At 42.3% G+C, this 18,989-nt stretch overlaps 1 protein-coding gene across 2 annotated transcripts in view; it reads right to left on the reverse strand.

Annotated features, from left to right (window-relative positions):
- The window catches only part of LOC140739329 (A disintegrin and metalloproteinase with thrombospondin motifs 2-like), a 287,752-nt gene that overhangs the window by 39,188 nt on the left and 229,575 nt on the right, over positions 1–18,989 (reverse strand). For both annotated transcript variants that reach the window (XM_073067527.1, XM_073067528.1), the window contains 4 exons: positions 16,044–16,176; positions 10,967–11,080; positions 9,053–9,198; positions 5,871–6,046 (listed from right to left, as the gene is read on the reverse strand). In XM_073067527.1, the coding sequence (XP_072923628.1) occupies positions 5,871–6,046; positions 9,053–9,198; positions 10,967–11,080; positions 16,044–16,176 (569 nt within the window). The remainder of the gene's footprint in view (positions 1–5,870; positions 6,047–9,052; positions 9,199–10,966; positions 11,081–16,043; positions 16,177–18,989) is intronic.

The following is an 18,989-nucleotide window of genomic DNA, read 5'->3' on the forward strand; positions in this document are numbered from 1 at the left end:
ATTAATTTCACTTTGTTTCTCTTTGTTAGTTTTCAGCTCTTCGCTTATGTCTTTCCTCTTCCAGTTCTCAAATGGAAATGCTCGTTTCTCTTTTTGTACACCTCCTTCAATCACAACTCCTCTGCCTTCCTGACATTGAGGCAGGCTCAAAACGTGAAGCCCCTTTCAACAAGCTGACAGCTACCCTCTGTGCCCAGGTTCAAGCCAGAGCCCTGCTGTTGCTTCCTCTAGGATCAACAACCCGACAGGCCCCAGTGCAGACCGAAAAGCTTGAGCATGTAGATGTTAAGAACGAGGATGTGCTGGAGCTTTTGGAAAGCGTCTAGTTGGATAAGTCACTGAGACTGGATGAGATCTACCCCAGGCTACTGTGGGAGGCGAGGGAGGAGATTGCTGAGCCTCTAGCGGTGACCTTTGCATCATCAATGGGGCCGGAGAGGTTCTAGAGGATTGGAGGGTGGCAGATGTTGTTCCCTTATTCAAGAAAGGGAGTAGAAATAGCCCAGGAAATTATAGACCAGTGAGTCTTACTTCAGTGGTTGGTAAGTTGATAGAGAAGATCCTGAGAGGCAGGATTCATGAACATTTGCAGAGTCATAATATGATTAGGAACAGTCAGAAAGGCTTTGTGAAAGGCAGGCCATGTCTTATGAGCCTGATTGAATTTTTTGAGGATGTGACTAAACACATTGATGAAGGAAGAGCAGTAGATGTAGTGTATATGGATTTCAGCAAGGCATTTGATAAGGTACCCATGCAAGGGTTATTGAGAAAGGAGGCATGGGATCCAAGGGGACATTGCTTTGTGGATCCAGAACTGGGTTGCCTACTGAAGGCAAAGGGTGGTTGTAGGTGGGTCATATTCAGCATGCAAGTCAGTGACCAGTGGGGTGCCTCAGGGATCTGTTCTGGGACCCTTACTCTTTGTGATTTTTATAAATGGCCTGGATGAGGAAGTGGAGGATGGGTTAGTAAATTTCCTAATGACACAAAAGTTGGGGCTGTTGTGGATAGTGCGGAGGGCTGTCAGAGGTTACAGTGGGACATTGATAGGATGCAAAACTGGGCTGAGAAGTGGTAGATGGAGTTCAACCCAGATAAGAGTGAGGTGGTTCATTTTGGTAGGTCAAATATGATGGCAGAATATAGCATTAATGGTAAGACTCTTGGCAGTGTGGAGGATCAGAGGGATCTTGCGGTCTGAGTCCATAGGACACTCAAAGCTGTTGCGCAGGTTGACTCCATGGTTAAGAAAGCGTATGGTGTATTGGCCTTCATCAATCGTGGGATTGAGTTTAGGAGCCGAGAGGTAATGTTGCAGCTATATAGGACCCTGGCCAGACCCCACTTGGAGTACTGTGCTCAGTTATGGTCACCTCACTATAAGAAGGATGTGGAAACCACAGAAAGGGTGCAGAGGAAACTTGCAAGGATGTTGCCTGGATTGGGGAGCATGCCTTATGAAAACAGGTTGAGTGAACTTGGCCTTTTTCCCTTGGAGAGGCGGAGGATGAGAGGTGACCTGACAGAGGTGTATAAGATGATGAGAGGCATTGATCATGTGGATAGTCAGAGGCTTTTTCCCACGGCTGAAATGGCTAGCATAAGAGGGCATAGTTTTAAGGTGCTTGGAAGTAGGTACAGGGGAGATGTCAGGGGTAAGTTTTTTTAAGCAGAGTGGTGAGTGTGTGGAATAGGCAGCCGGCGACGGTGGTGGAGACAGATACGATAGGGTCTTTTAAGAGACTCCTGGGCAGGTACATGGAGCTCAGAAAAACAGAGGGCTATGGGTAACCCTAGGTAATTTCTAAGGTAAGGACATGTTCGGCACAGCTTTGTGGGCTGAAGGGCCTGTATTGTGCTGTAGGTTTTCTATGTTTCTACGTTTCTAATTACAAGTGTTATAGACTTCAGGTAAGGAAGTTTAGAAAGCATATAAGGTTGACTGTGCAGTGCTGTAGGATGAGTGTGGGATTTGGTAGGTGATTAGCCCATGGCCAGTTGTCCTTGAGCAGACGGTATGTACGCTCCATGCCATCTGCTCTCTGATAGATTGTAATGCCCAGCAAAAGAGGGCAGTGTTACTGTGATGTTAATGTCTTGATAGGGAGCTCTATTGTAGGAATAGTTAGCAGCTGTTGGAACTCTTTAAGGAGGTGCGTTTGGCTTGGAGGCTGGTGGAAGTAAATTGGAAAACGCAGTCTGTTGAAGCAGCTACACACAGCGCATGCTTTATGCTTTCCTGATACTCCGTCACGGGCACTGGTGACAGGAGAGGTGCTGGTCATGTCCTTTCTGGGTGGAACTATGAGTCCCTCTGGTCAGCATACCTTAAGGCAGAAGTTACTTGACAGCCAAATATCCAGAGGCAAACCCTGGGAGAAGCTGGAAGGATCTGATTGGACAGAGAGTTCATTAATTTTGTATGCATTTCTAAGGTCAGTGAGTGCATTATCAAAAGCCCTCTCAACAACTACACCACAAACAAGAGAAAATCTGCAGAAATTCTGAGCACCACACACAAAATGCTGGAGGAACTCAGCAGGCCAGGCAGCAACTGTGGGGATAAAATACAGTCAACGTTTCGGGCTGAAACCCTTCGGCAGGACTGAACGTCGACTGTACTCTTTTCCCAGATGCTGCCTGGCCTGCTGAGTTCCTCCAGCATTTTGTGAGTGTTGCTGAACAATTACACCACGGACCTCACACACAGCTTCAACACACCATCTCTCTGTCAGTCACCTCCTAACAATCTCTATTAACAGAGTACACTCTGCTACTCTAATATTCATATGTTGCTGTCCACATCATACTGCTGCAGGTATGAGTGTACTCGTACAAATGTGTGAGTCACACCTGTACACCACAGCTTACACACATCGAAGTCAGCTTACAGGGAGCATCTTTACACGGCGAGAGTGACTGACTGCCCTTGACATCGGCACAGCCCAGTGCCATTGCAAATTTGATGTCAATGGCATAATGGGAAATCTGCTTAATGAGCACACACAAAGGAAGGTAGCTGCTTAGAGGTCAATGATCCCAGTCCAAGGACACCACCGCAGGAGTTCCTCAAGAACTCAGTTCTGGTTCTAATCATCTTCGGTTGCACATCAATAACCTTCCATCCTAAGGTGGGAAGTGTAGATGTCTGCTGACAACTACAGAACGTTCAATTCCATTTGTGAATCCTCAGCAAACAAAACAGCTGAGGCATGCACACAGTACGACCTTACCCATTTCCAGCAAGAGAGGACAGTACTCTAGATTCCCCACTATCAACATGCTAGTGGACGTGAGTGGGGAGGGGGTGGCATTGTGACCCAAACAGAAAAACTACATAAACATCATGGTTGCAAAAGGAGGCATTGCCTACTGTTCAATGCACTGTGTTTGCTATTCTCAGCTTCTTTGGCAGTACCCCCAAAAACAATATCACCAAGGAGGACACGGGAAGCATCTGTATCTGCATGTTTTTCTGCAATACACTCCCCATTGATTTATGATTTGGAAACGTACCTTATTGTGGTCTACATTACCAGAAGGACTTCAGCAGTTCGAGTTGTGGTTTGCCATCACATTTTCAAGGGCAGTTTGGAAGGGTCAATATACATTGGCCTTGTCAGCAACACCCAAATCCTAAAACTGGGTGAGCAGAATAAAAACCTGCAGCCAGGGCACAGGAGATGAGATGCCCAGATGCCAGCACTCAATTTACAAACAAATTCAGCAGTTGAAGATTCAGTTGAGAAAGGCTGAGGGACATTCAGGATAAAATATTTGGTTATATCGATTTCTCTTTCTGGTAAAATAATTTTCCCCTCCACCCTCCTGTCTTCTTCTATTGTCCACTCTAGCCTCTTAACTCTTCCCACCTACCTATCACTTCCGTTTGGGTCCCCTCCTCCTTCCCTTTCTCCTATGGACCACTCTCCTCTCCTATCAGATTCCTTCCTCTCCAGCCCTTTATCTTTCCTACCCACCTGGCTTCACCTGTCAACTTCGAGCTATCCTCCTTCCCCTCCCCAGACCTGTTTATTCTAGCAGCTTCCCCTTTTTTTTCCAGTCCTGATGAAGGGTCTTGGCCTGAAATATTGACTGTTTATTCATTTCCATGGATGTTGCTTAACCTGCTGAGTTCCTCCAGCATTTTGTGGGTGTTGCTTTGGATTTCCAGCATCTGCGGAATTTCTTGTGTTTCTAAAATACTTGGTACATTGGTTTCTGAGCAAAGTCTGGGCACAATGTCAGGAAAAATGGAGTCTAATTTCAACCTTAGAAAGATCTCTACATGGAGTCCATTTTGTCCAGCAATGAAAGTGTTTGGCTACTCCGTGAACCATGATACAGCCGTTGACAGTTCAGCTCCAGTGCACCGGAAGCTCGAACTTCTGTCGCCATGGCTCCACATGCAAATATTCACAGGAGTTACAGGCTACCACAGCAGTTCAACAATCTGCCCTCGATGCCAGCTAAACTGAAGCAAAACCCAGTGGAAACCATTCAACCACTAAACTGCAATTCATATTTCAAGACCCTACCTGCTGCCAAATTTGATCAACTGGGCCGTTTACGCAGCGTGATGGTTGCACCGAGATGGTTTAGTTCGCAATACTGACAGCAATTCTGTGATTGTCAATGTTATAATCAGCCTACTCTGTATTCTTCCAGCAGGCAGGGCTTGCACTAATGTCTTTCCGAGTTCTTCAGTCAGCATGATCCCTGTTACAAATGTGTGTATGGACACATTTCGCTCTTGAAGTGATTTATTGTAGACAATATTCACAAATAAAAAGTTTGTAATTTATATTGTTTGACAGCTACCATTATTATTAATTCCAACCAGAAGATCCTTGAATGGCCAGGATTATCAGTGGATATTATGGCAGAATTATTGGTGTTTGATGTTATTACTTAGTGAAATTGACACAAATATTATTTAATGCTAAACTGTCAGTGATTCAGACTACTTTCATGGGCTTCATTCTGCTGGTTTCTCTGAGTAGTAAAAGAAAATTCTTAAAGCATGTGAATTTTAGATATTTATGAACAAGGTGTAAAATGCCCTGAAAGTCTTTTGTTTTATTGTGAAATATTTAAAATGATACTTAAGAACTCTGTTATTTTCTTCCTGGCTTGTGGTGAGAATTATTGAATGTAATTGGCTGCTCTGCCAACCCGATTGACATCAGAGCTGCAGTAAGCCAAAGGTCCTTCCAACTCCTGTCTGAAAGTGACAGAGGCTCACACTTCAGCGAGAATGCTGGTGAGCACAATTTCTGAGCCATCCGCTCAAAATGTTTCATGTTATATTGTAGTTTGAAGATAAGTTTTAAATTCACTCTGGCCTGACATAACTCACGTACATTGACATATTGGGTCATAATGAAGTTTATCAGCACATGCCTCTAGTGTTGTTGGTTTCCTATCATATTTGGATGTTTGTAGCATTATCTGAGGGGCAGACATTCACCATCTCCTGTACAGGAAGTCTCCAGAAGCTCTAGAGCTCTCAAAATGAATGGTGTGTATCTGGCCCAGCTCCCTATCGAAACATGCCAATCGCAACGTTTACTGTCTTAGCAGGCAGGTTCTGGCTTTTCCAAGTGACAAGTGGACACTCCAGATGTCCTTGTAGTGGTGTGGCCAATGAGCCTCCACTAGTCAACACCAGAAGTTACCAAGTCCAGCTCAGCCTGTGCTGAGCAAACGGTAAAGATAGCTGCCTACTGATTTTTAGGAACCAATTTTATATTAGTAGTTCATTAAGTTCATTTAGCATCTCATTTGTTATTCTTCATATTATTAGCTGAACAAGCTTTAAGTATCAACCACTGGATAAAATTTTTTTAAAAAAACAGCTTTCTTACGATCACGGTGCTCGTGCGGCAACCATTCATGCTTGTAGTTGTTATATTCAAAGTTGTTATTTTGTTGCCGGCACTGTTGTTCTCTAAAGTCTTCATAATGCTCTGGGCAGTCTTCTATATTACAAAGTTGATACTCATAGCTCGATCCTGAGCACTCTCGTCCGCCGTTGGAAGGTCTGGGAGGGAAAAGGTGAATGGTTTATCTTGAAGGTAATTATTTCATCAAATTGGAGTCATAATGAACAAATGAAGAAATTGATCATACACTATTATTTATAATGATGCTTAAATCACTCCCTTAGGGAAAACATTGGGCAGGTGGGGCTCGTCAGCCTTGGACGACAGCCTGCCTAGAAGGAAAACTCTGATTTTAAACCTCTGCTGCCTTGCGGCCACACCCACCCATGGGAAAGGCTTCAGGAGTAAACTCCGAGGAAGAAATCCCGAGCCGGGGTCCCTAAGGCAGTTTGATGTCGTTTACAACTTCTCTCTGGCAGCCTCTGTGTCCACATTGATGCCAAGCTCTTTCGGCACTTGCCCTTCCCTTGGACTACATCATGACGTGGAGAGGGGGAGCCCACTGCATGGGCAACAGCCGGTTCTTCAAATCTTCCCGCCCCAGAGAGGACACAGTCCACCAGAAGCGCAAACCCATGATCCCCTGGGATCGACGGCTGCCTACTACTAGGGAAAACAAGACCTCAACTTATTACTTAGATTGCTATGTTGCAGAGTTAATGGCTGAGACTCAACATTAACAGTAACAAGTGGGGATGAAAGACCATTGACGTATTTTGCACTGTATGTAAATCTGCCATTAATGAGAACAGCATTATTTCTGAAAAAAAGTTTTGAGCAAGACATAATCTCTGCTTTCGAAAACTATATTTTGTTATTTGTCAAATGTATTCTCAATGATTCAGCAACATCAATACTGCCAACCAGTGTGACGTCTTGCAGACACACGATGCATGCTTGAATTCTTATTGGCCAAGGTTTTATGGCATGGTACTCACTGCCTGCACTCAGTGTCACCGTTCCCCACTGCCAAGAACTCCAGAACTTTCCTTGCAGGACAAGACAGTTCTGGAGCTGAGTGGTAAGGCTTTATCAGCATTGCGCGGGCCTTGAACTCAAGTCATAAGGTCATACAGGTGAGTCAAACTAAGTTCCACCCAACAATCTCCTCTGGAATTCTTTGATACGTGGCAATTACCACACCCCCAGCCTTGCCAGATGAAAAAGCAGTCAAAGCTTTTACTTCCATTTCTTCTGATTGTCCTTATCATTCAGAAACATTTAAAAACTATTATAAATATTAACTATTATAAATAATGATCATATCTTATTCTTAATTTTCTTTTTTACAACTACATAATTATCACTGATGTGATCGGGCTCATAGATTCAGTGTCAGGTCTAAATTGGAGCAGACTCCCTGCTGAAGTGCTGGGAATTTCTACCATCTTCCTGCTCCACCCCATGCATTATCCAGAGGAAGCATGCAGCTGGAATTTGCTGGCAAACCGCAGTCAGCAAGTTAAGGACTTAAACATTAGTATGGGAATTGTGAATCTTGTGGCTGTAAATAGGTCCTGGAAAATGACCCACTGAAGCTCTTACAGCTATAAGTCATCAAAGTTACTCTCTTAAGCGTCTGCAAAATCAGCGAGTCTCAGCTATTTAGCAACTACTGTGGTCAAGTTTCTTTCAATCTGACGGAAAATTACGGGCAGGATTTTGTTTTATAACTGAGATGGAAGTTCACTTTATTTTATTTAGAGACTCAGCACGGTAACAGTGCCTTCAGGCTCAATTACATCCATTCGACTGACTAACCTACCAACCCTGCATCTGTGGAATGGGGGAGGAAACTGCAGCACCCAGAGCAAACACTCATGACCAAAAAACTCCTTACTAACTGCTACAGTCAGCTTAATTAGCCAATACATACCAAATTACATTCGAAGCTGCTCTGTAATATTGTGGAGTCTTTGTATTGCTTCTATTTGCTGATCGTGTACAAGTTCAATGCTGTAATCTTATTTCTGAGATATGTTGGAGTTTGCTTTAAGTTGTAAGATATGTGTAAAGAATTCATTAACCTAACTTATGTTTACCTTTCTGATCAATATTTGGCAGTGTAATTTCTCCATCTTTCATCAGGTGAAAAAAATCAGCTGATTTTCCAGCTCAGTGTTTGGACTAACTTCAGTTTATGCTGGTAAGAAAAGGTGGAAAGACACCCCACCACTTCCCTCCGACCTCCCAACACCGGATAGACTGGACCTTACTTGTGTCCAACATTTCCATGTGCTGTGCAGTGATTGTGGGAGCTGTCCTCCTCTCTCATGTGGCCACTATGACAGCAAATAAGTGTGTTCCATCTTGTGCCACAAAGAGTCATGAAATTAGATAAGGCCCCATCAGGATTCATAAATGTTTTATTTTCATGCTATTTCAGAGTGCAAACTACCTCAAAAGCTGTTCATCACAGCTAGTTTTGTGACTTTTTTTTTACTGCGAGCATCATTGGATATTAGTGCTGATACAGTAAAGTGTCCTATCCAAATGATTGCAGAAAAAAAATTGAACATTTGGTTCATTCTGAAGTTACATGGGAATTTCTCAATCACTTACAGAGAATTTTCTAATTTTAGCCAAATTGTGACTGAAAATGTCAGTGAAACATGATTCAGGCCACCTGGTCCTTGACTTATCAAGTGGAATATCTCAAAAGATCCATCTCGTTTTGGGTTTTATTCTATTCCTGACAGCTTTTTATTGCTTGTGGTATCATACTGATGGAAAATAGGCTCCCGTCATCAACTAAAGCATTTGAACTGCAGTGATACTATTTCAGAGTTTAATCCTTGCAGGAAGCAGATAATTTGACAATAATTCATGAAAATAATAAACGTAAGTATTTTTAATCTCTAATTGCGTGAAAATAGCTCTAAGATCACAGACATATTCAGATGTTTAATAATTTCATATAACCATTTCTATTGTATGCATTTTATGGGTTACATCAAAAAGGGCTGCTGGCAACATTTCCAAAATGCATGGTATATACTCTATATCATTAAGTTGTATGTTGCCAGATGGTCCAGTCTTCTCCCTTCAAATATCCTCTATAGCAATAAAATGAGACAAGTTATTTGTATCAAAAACCTACTTACAATGGGTTATCACACTGCCGGGTGCGGAAACGAACACCAATTCCGCAGGTTCGAGAGCAAGAGCCAAAACGGCTCCAAGACCCCCAATTTCCATCGTGCCGTAGTATGTCGGGAGTTAGCCAAATACAGTGACCTTTAAAGCAATGCTGGAAAAGAAAAAGTAGTCACATAACTTAGGCATAACTATTCACTTCTCCAATTTTGATCCATATCTTAGAGACACAAGAGACTGCAGATGATGAAATCTGGAGCAACATACAATTTGCTGGAAGAAGTCAGCAGGTTGAGCAGTTTGGGGGGGATGGTGGGCAGGAAATAAATATATTCTTCACCTGTGATGATATATTATATTTGATAGTGCAATCTCAGATGGCCAGTGTTGTTAGACGCAGTTCAGATTTATGGTCCGCACCTCGGGGGCATTGTGTCTCACTGTAAATGGCCAGTGCAAGTAACACAACGCCTAGACACACTTGAAAATAGTTAAATTAGGGAGTCCGACATTGATTTGATTCGATATGTTGTTGTGATATACACTAAATGATAACTTGAACACTGAATATTAATCATGGCTTTTCACTAACAATCTTTATTGAAATATAATATTTGTATTGATCATAAGCCAGCAGACTTTATCATGGGGCAGTGTTATTGAACATAGAACCCCTTAACACAGTACAGGTGCTTCAGTCCATGATGATGTGCCAATTTTAACGTACTCTATGATCAATCTAACCCTCCCTTGTACATAGCCCTCCACTTTTCTATCATTATAGGCCTATTTAAGAATTTGTTATGCGTCTCATCTACCTCTACCATTACTGCTGACAGGTCGTTCTGTACACCCACCACACTCTGTGTAAAAAAAAAACTGGGCAGCAGCCTCTATTGATTAACAAAAATAGTGCTCACTGCTCCAGAGTGAACATAGCAGTGAACGTGGATATTTCCTCAGAACAGAATTTCAGACTATCACAATGAAAGGCACCTTAGGCATCCAGTTCATTTCCAAACTCACATATTCACTCATATTCACAGCCGGCTTTGTTTGTCTGATGAAGCTATTGCTCTGGCTGATTACTCCATTTCTATGGACAAAATGACGCTGCCTGCCTGCCTGCAGTTTCCTGTAATGTGCTTCTGTTAGCAGCAGTTCCCCTCTGGGAGCAACAAATCTCCAAATCTCCCCTTACTCATTATTCTGAACAAATAGAAATATACCAAAGTGTCCCACTGACACCACTTTCAGCAATTGTCAATCCTCGGTGTAGACAGCCTCATACTTTAAATGAATACATACTCTGGATGTGAATAATAACAATAGCTACTTGCTAGGAAAAGAGAAAAATAGACAACAAAAATGTAGAATGAATCTGGAATATTAAGATGGTAATCTCACCTCAGAGTGCAGAAACTGTTGCAAATTGAAAGGTTTGCTTTTTTCACTTCATGACCCCAAATCTCCTTGAAGACATTCTTGCACATAATTACATTTCTCTTCCTAATACAATTTTAGTAGATTATGTTGGTGGTGAAGATAATGAAGAGCAAATCTCATTTTAATGTAAACATGAGCCATGTTGATTACATAAGGAACATGAAGTCCAACCATGGCATAAAAACTCAGAAAATTATAGTATTAAGCAAGTATTTGACCCCTGCAGACTGTTGGGCAGAGCTCTTCCCTGAAGCTTGTTATCCCTATGGAAACTGAATGTTTACATTGGCTTCAACGTTAAATTTTCCAAACCCAGCGTTTCACATCCTTTCAGACTGCTAATGAAATGCAGCAGCGTGATATCCATCGTGGACTTGCTATTGGCAGGAAAAGAACCCAGAGCTAGATATAAAGGCAGACTCACCATCTTGTAACTGCGTACGTGAATTTCTAATTCTTAACACAAGTTAACAAACCTTGCCAAGAGCACACATTGTCCCATCTAACGGAGGTCCTTTCTTAGTTTTGCAGAAGTACGGATTATCAGGATGGCTGCACCACAGCTGCTTGCAAGGGTCAAAGGTGCGGAACTGAAACCACGAAAATACAATAGTTTTAACAAATAATGCACTTACTCTAACACGCTGTCATATAATGAAAGTAGTACACAACATAATGAAAACAAATTTAGGATCAGTTAAAGGAAGATTAACTGAAATTTTTATAATAACTAAAAAAATATGAGATGTGGGTCGTTGGCAGGATGGCTTTGAATATCTCAGGGGTGCTGAAGCTTCACATCCTACCGCTCAGCTACTGTACGTGCCTTGTCAATGGTGAAAGGGCTTTTGAGAGTTAGAAAGTGAGTCATGTTACACACAATATCCAGCCTCTGACATGTTCCAGGAGGCAGTGTATTTAGGTCACAGGTCCCAGATCTCAAACGTTGACTGGTTGTCCTTCCAGACATACTGCCAAGCCTGCTCAGTGTGATTGGTTCCATCGAGTTTCCAATCAAATAATTAGTAATGGAAAAGTCATCAAATGAAATGGGATCAAATTTCCTTTTGTTGGAGATAACAATTCCTGGGCACTATTGTGACATGATAGTTAATTGCCAATAATCAGCCAATCCTGAGTGTTGTCCCTAGATTGCTGCCTGCAGTCAGTCATCAACTGCTGCAAATAGAAATGCACTGATTGGCTCCTTGGAAAGGACATTGGATGGAGGAGAGAGGTGTACAATGTGAGATGGAGCGAGGTGATTAAATTCCTTCTTAAGTATCAATTTTCAAAAGAAATCAGTATACAAAAAAGATTATTTTTGTTATATTTTGGATTTCTCCTCAAGCATAAACCTGTCATTAGCTAATTGCCAGCAATTTCCAAATTGTGCTCTGTTTAGCATCGTGTGAAATCACAGCAATTCCTCAGCACATATGCTGGGAATCTAGTCAAGGACCAACTCCAGAATCTGCTGTCAGGAAGAAGGTACTGGAACCTCAGGACTCACACCACCGGGTTCAGGAACAGTTACTACCCCTCAACCATCAGGATCCTGAACCAGAGGGGATAACTTCATTTCACTCATCTTCATTTGCCCCATCACTGAACTGTTTCTACAACCTATGGACTCACTTTCAAATTTCACCTCATGTTCTCAATATTTATTGCTCATTTGTTTATTTATTTTTCTTTTTGTATTTGCACACTGGTTGTACACCCTGTTGGTGCAGTCTTTCACTATTATGGTTATTGATTTTATTGAGTATGACCACAAGAAAGTGAATCTCAGGGTTGTGTATGTGACATATACAGTATGTACTTAGATAACATATTGACTTCGAACTTTGAATAGTGTTCTTGTTATAGTTTTTTTCCCCTCCCAGTAACATTACATAAAACCACTCAAATAAGCAACTCATCATCGTCTTTATGCGCTGTGTTGCAGGACATGGGCAATCATGGTCTTTTGAGCGAAGTAACAGAGCAGAATTAGATAGAAATAGGTTTATCTTGATTTTTGTCTATGTTCACCTAATTTACAACTTGGAAATAAATCAGCTCCTGTATGTTTGCAGAGGACTAGTTTGTTATTATCACATGGATTTACAAAGCTACTATTTACAAAACAGCATTAGCTTGACTACAAGTGTACAAAGAAAATAAATTAATAGAATACTGTTTAAAACAAGGTTGCATGGGACATTTGGAATAAATATCATGACACTGGATTGCTATTGTCAAAAGTCAGTCAACTTGGTACTCTGCAAACTGAGAGGGAGAATTTTCACCCTATTTAGCTGCTTACTTAAAGCTGTAAAATACTAAAATGCTGTAGAAATCTTGTTTTCAGGAGAGTTTTTAAAAAGGAGTAACCAATGAAGCATCAAAACAAACCAAATTAAAATTTAAGCATATGGTTATGCACAATATGTTATAATATATGTAATATAATGTTCTGTAATGATTGCTAAATATATGCACAGTATATCCACATAATTTTTATATGATTTTTTTTCCCCAACAGAAGAAATATAGATAGATAGATAGATACTTTATTCATCCCCATGGGGAAATTCAACTTTTTTCCAATGTCCCATACACTTGTTGTAGCAAAACTAATTACATACAATACTTAACTCAGTAAAAAAATGATATACATCTAAATCACTATCTCAAAAAGCATTAATAATAGCTTTTAAAAAGTTCTTAAGTCCTGGCGGTAGAATTGTAAAGCCTATTGGCATTGGGGAGTATTGACCTCTTCATCCTGTCTGAGGAGCATTGCATCGATAGTAACCTGTCGCTGAAACTGCTTCTCTGTCTCTGGATGGTGCTATGTAGAGGATGTTCAGAGTTATCCATAATTGACCGTAGCCTACTCAGCGCCCTTCGCTCAGCTACCGATGTTAAACTCTCCAGTACTTTGCCCACGACAGAGCCCGCCTTCCTTACCAGCTTATTAAGACGTGAGGCGTCCCTCTTCTTAATGCTTCCTCCCCAACACGCCACCACAAAGAAGAGGGCGCTCTCCACAACTGACCTATAGAACATCTTCAGCATCTCACTACAGACATTGAATGACGCCAACCTTCTTAGGAAGTACAGTCGACTCTGTGCCTTCCTGCACAAGGCATCTGTGTTGGCAGTCCAGTCTAGCTTCTCATCTAACTGTACTCCCAGATACTTGTAGGTCTTAACCTGCTCCACACATTCTCCATTAATGATCACTGGCTCCATATGAGGCCTAGATCTCCTAAAGTCCACCACCATCTCCTTGGTCTTGGTGATATTGAGACGCAGGTAGTTTGAGTTGCACCATACCACAAAGTCCTGTATCAGTTTCCTATACTCCTCCTCCTGTCCATTCCTGACACACCCCACTATGGCCATGTCATCAGCGAACTTCTGCACATGGCAGGACTCCGAGTTATATTGGAAGTCTGATGTGTACAGGGTGAACAGGACCGGAGAGAGTACGGTTCCCTGCGGCGCCCCTGTGCTGCTGACCACCGTGTCAGACCTACAGTCTCCCAACCGCACATACTGAGGTCTATCTGTCAAGTAGTCCACTATCCAATCCACCATGTGAGAGTCTACTCCCATCTCCGTTAGTTTGTGCCTTAAGATCTTGGGCTGGATGGTGTTAAAGGCACTAGAGAAGTCAAGGAATGTAATCCTCACAGCACAACTGACCCCCTCTAGGTGAGAGAGTGATTTGTGCAGCAAATACGTGATAGCATCCTCCACTCCCACCTTCTCCTTATACGCAAACTGAAGAGGATCCTGGGCGTGCCTGGTTTGTGGCCTCAGATTCTGTATTATCAGCCGCTCCATGGTCTTCATCACGTGCGACGTCAAGGCAACAGGTCTGAAGTCATTCAACTCCTTTGGTTGTGGTTTCTTCGGTACCGGGACAATACAGGATGTTTTCCACTGTCTGGGTACTCTTCTCTGCTCCAGGCTCATGTTGAAGATGCGCTGTAGTGGTTCTCCCAGCTCAGTCGCACAGGCCCTCAGTAATCGTGGGGAAACTCCATCCGGTCCAGCCGCCTTGCTGGTACAGATCTTCCTCAGTTGACCTTCCACCTGTGCAGCCGTAATCCTGGGCGTGGGCAAGGTCTCCTGTGAGTGGCTATTTTCCTGTGAGGGAAGTAAGCCTGGTGTGGATTTCTGCGGTGAGGATGAGATTGAGCTGTCGAACCTGTTGAAGAAGTTGTTCAGCTGGTTCGCTTTCTCCACATCTCCACTTATGTTCGCCCCCCGCTTTGCACCGCATCCGGTGATGATCTTCATCCCATCCCACACCTCCTTCATGCTTTTTTTCTGCAGCTTTTGTTCTAGCTTCCTCCTATACTGCTCCTTTGCCCCCCTTATCTGTACTCTGAGTTCCTTCTGAACTCTTTTAAGCTCCAACCGATCACCATCTTTAAAGGCCCTCTTCTTCTGGTTTAGGAGGCCTTTGATGTGACTAGTGATCCAGGGCTTATTATTGGGATAGCAGCGAACAGTTCTAACAGGGACAACTGCATCCACACAAAAGTTAATATAGTAGAATTCCTTGGTTTTTTTTTGGCAGAGGTGACTATGATAATGCTGAAATGTACTCTATTTATGCGAATGCTATCAGCCCAGGTCTTGCTTCACCACTCATGGTTGCTACTGCCACACATTTACTGGTTGGCCAGGCTTGCTGGCCGACCCCATCCCTGAACAGGAAGTCCCTTGAGTTATGCAATTGACCATGCGAGTGCGCCCAAATAATCCTGCTTACAACATTCACCTGGAAACCCATGATGGCTGCAAAGCTGTGTACTTAGCTTAGCCATCTTCCTAAACTGTCAGTCTTTTCAATGCTTCTGAATATTCAAATACACCAACAAGATAATATCAAATTGAAGATTTCATGCTAAATAATCAAATATGGATAACATGCATATCTTTCAGATATTAAAGCATTAAATACAAGTCATAAAATTGTAATTTACCTTGGTCCCTCAGAAGTACACAACTGCCATGTAAATAACAAATCAGGTGATACACATATTACCCAGCAGAGGTGATGGTTCTCTGCAGCAAACTGTTCCTTTGCTGCTGTCCTCTGTATGTGGAGTCCAGCAGCAGAGTGCAGTTTGAAGTTGTCTTCAGAACCGGGTCAGTGAGATCAGAACTTTGTATTTTGCATTTTGTCCTGAGATTCAGCAACATCTTCTTCCCCACCACCATCTGATTTCTAAATGGAGAGTGAACCCATGAACACACCTCGCTACTTTTATTCTTTTACACTTATGGCTTGGCACTACTTAATTTAACTATTTAAAATGAATACATATGCTTACTGTGACTCAGATTTTGTCCTATATTTATCATGTATTGCATTGTACTGCAGCCGCAAAGTTAAGACATTTTGCTACGTACACCTGTGATGTTAAGCCTGATTCTGATCTCACATGGGTAAAAATGTGGCAACACAGCAAAATGCAAGTCTTTGCATTTTATGCACCTTCTTAAATGATACAGTGACTAGGAAATGACTCTGGTCACACTTACTGCTGTGCACATCATATAGCCCACTCCAAAGTCAAAACGACATTGTTCATTCATGGAGTAGTTAATACCAGGAAGTTGTGGAAGCAAAGGCCAATCATGTTCAAATGGATCGTCACGAAGACAGTCGTAGGAACTGCAATGGAAAGTATATTTTCAAACAAAATATTTTCATCTAGAAAACATTACGTAAAATATCTAAACGACTTTGTATGAATTATACCTCAGTAGAAATGACCACATTTCCCATTGTCTGTCTTCACCTACTGTGCCCTGACACACTTTCTTAGGTCAGGTCATTGAGATTGAGAATCAACCACTCAAAAGACACCTTCTAACTATTGGAAATCATTGGTTATAGCCAAGCAAAAACCTCAGGAGTCCTGCATTGGAAGTAAAGTTAAAGGATCTACATGCCATTACTATCTGAGCTACGTTAATCTTAGGACTTGGTATATGTTGTAACGGACTTAAGGTAAATTAAACATTTTTGTTTTCCAAGTTGACAGTTAAGGCATTAGAAGGATTGAACTTCCTTCTGTTACAACGATTTTACTGTGACAAGCCTTTTCTCAGCTTGTCTGACTATAATCGCACTAGATGAGCTCACAGCAACAAAGCTGCCTGTCATTAAGTTGCTATGGAAACTGTTTAATATGGAAGTACATTATTGATTGTAGACCCTTCATGTATAGCAGTGGATACCTTATACTACAACGTCAATATTTTTTATTTATTGGATAAATGCTGCCGCAAATTTTCCAAATAAAATTCTCATATTTTATTTTTATTTTATTCTTCCAAATAAAATTCTCAAAGAGCAAAACAGAATTATAACTAGACAAATATCAAAGGCTTAAATAACTGCTCCAAAATACTCAGTTATTTTAAAATCCCTTCTTGTTTCACCCCTTCTAACCTCTAAAACCTTCTCCTGCCCTATAGCTTTTCAAGATCTCTGCACACTTCAGTCTCTGGATTGATTTTACTGACCCCTCAAACTAGCAGCTTTCTTTTTAATAAGAATCCTAATTGCACACAGGCATGGGATTTCAGGGAGTGACTTCTGGAGATCAGCTGCAATGGGCAGCAATAGATTCTGGATCACTGTGGATGATGTTGTGCTCTGATTCAATGCATTTTCACATCCTATGTCAAGTTCAAGTTCAGCTTGTTGTCATTCAAACGTGTGGCCAAGTGGTTAAGGCGTTTGTCTAGTGATCTGAAGGTTGCTAGTTCGAGCCTTGGCTGAAGCTGCGTGTGTGTCCTTGAGCAACCACATGTTGCTCTGCGATGTCACCGGTGCCAAGCTGTATGGGTCCTAATGCCCTTCCCTTGGATAACATCGGTGGCGTGGAGAGGGGAGACTTGCAGCTTGGGCAACTGCCTGTCTTCCATAAAAAAAAAACCTTGCCCAGGCTTGAGCACTGGAAACTTTCCAAGGCGCAAATCCTTAGTCTATCGAGACTAACGGAGGCCTACCTATTCAACCGTACACACGTGCAGTATACTGTCAACCTGAGCAATGTTCCCCCGGACCAAAGTGCACAACATAGTACATATAGCTCACACACACAACACATAAAGTAATATTACCACTAATAAATTAGCAAATAACAAGGTGCATTTACGACACAAGTTAAACAGTAAACAGTATAACGCTACTGGCGCTTCATACATGATGTAACTGGGAGGTGGCAGGGAGTTCAGTAGTCTTACGGCCTGGGGAAGAAGCTGTTTCCTATCCTAATAGTTTTTGACCTAATGCTACAGTACTCCTGCATGATGCAGAGGATCGAAGACATTGTTGAATGGATGGGAGGGATCACTGACATGCAGTGCACAGTGCTCCTGATATTTTTAAAAATCTATTCTTTTACGGGATGTGGGTGTCACCAGCTCAGCCAGCATTTATTGCCCATTCCTAATTGCCCTTGTGAAGGTGGTGATGAGCTGCCTTCTTGAACCACTGCAGTCTCTGATGGGTGGAAGAGAGACCCTGATAATCTCCTTAGCAGTCCTTGCAATCGACTGTAGGGATTTATGGTTCGATGCCTTGCAGTTCCCGTACCAGACAGTGATGCGGCTGGTCAAGATACCCTCAATTGTGCACCTGTAAAAATTGTAAAAGCGAGCCTCACTCGCTTTAATCTCCTCAGGAAGTGGAGATGTTGCTGTGATTTCACAAGCTTTTTTCAAAGGGGTGGTGTTGAGATTGCCTGTTAAGTGCACTTCTAGAACTTCTCTCTCATTTCAGAATTTTTTCTGTATTGTTGCATCCAGATGGTTTGAACTCAATGCACTGTGTAATGTTTTGATGTGAATGGACACTAGCTTTTCACAGTATCTTGGTGCATGTGACAATAGTAAACCAATTCCAATACCAAGCATGCCCCCCCCCCACCCCCCCCAGGCTACTCTCACCAGTCTTGGTCTTACATCATTCTTACTTCAAATACACATAAAATTCCATCTGGCCGGCCCTTGGCAAGGGAGTTACAATAACCAGAGGAAGACAGCTAGTCTCAGCCAACATCACTCACTCTGATCTCCACCTCAGCTTTGTAAGAGGTACAGCATAATCTGGAGGTTGCTCTCGAAGTTGGTCTTTTGGCACTGAAGCAGCGTTGTGGATCACCTTAACTCAGCGGAAGTTGTGTGAGAATTGAGAACTATGAAGATCAAAGCATCTGTTGTCGACTGAAGCTGACACAGTAGTTGCCATCAGTGCCAAATTCTGTTCTGATATTTGCAAGTTGTCTTAATTTTTAGTATGCAGCATAGCATTATGAAGCTGGTTCTTAAATGGGTATCACAGAAAAAGCAACACTGCTAGCTACAGGACACTGCAGCTTGTTACGAATGTGGAGCAACTCTGAGGGGCCGAAGGGTGCAAAGTCGCCCCCCCTCCTTTTTGAGAATCGCAAGATCGCTAGTATTTCGGGTATG

The sequence above is a fragment of the Hemitrygon akajei genome, chromosome 15, assembly GCF_048418815.1.
Source record: "Hemitrygon akajei chromosome 15, sHemAka1.3, whole genome shotgun sequence".
Classification (NCBI taxonomy): Eukaryota; Metazoa; Chordata; class Chondrichthyes; order Myliobatiformes; family Dasyatidae; genus Hemitrygon; species Hemitrygon akajei.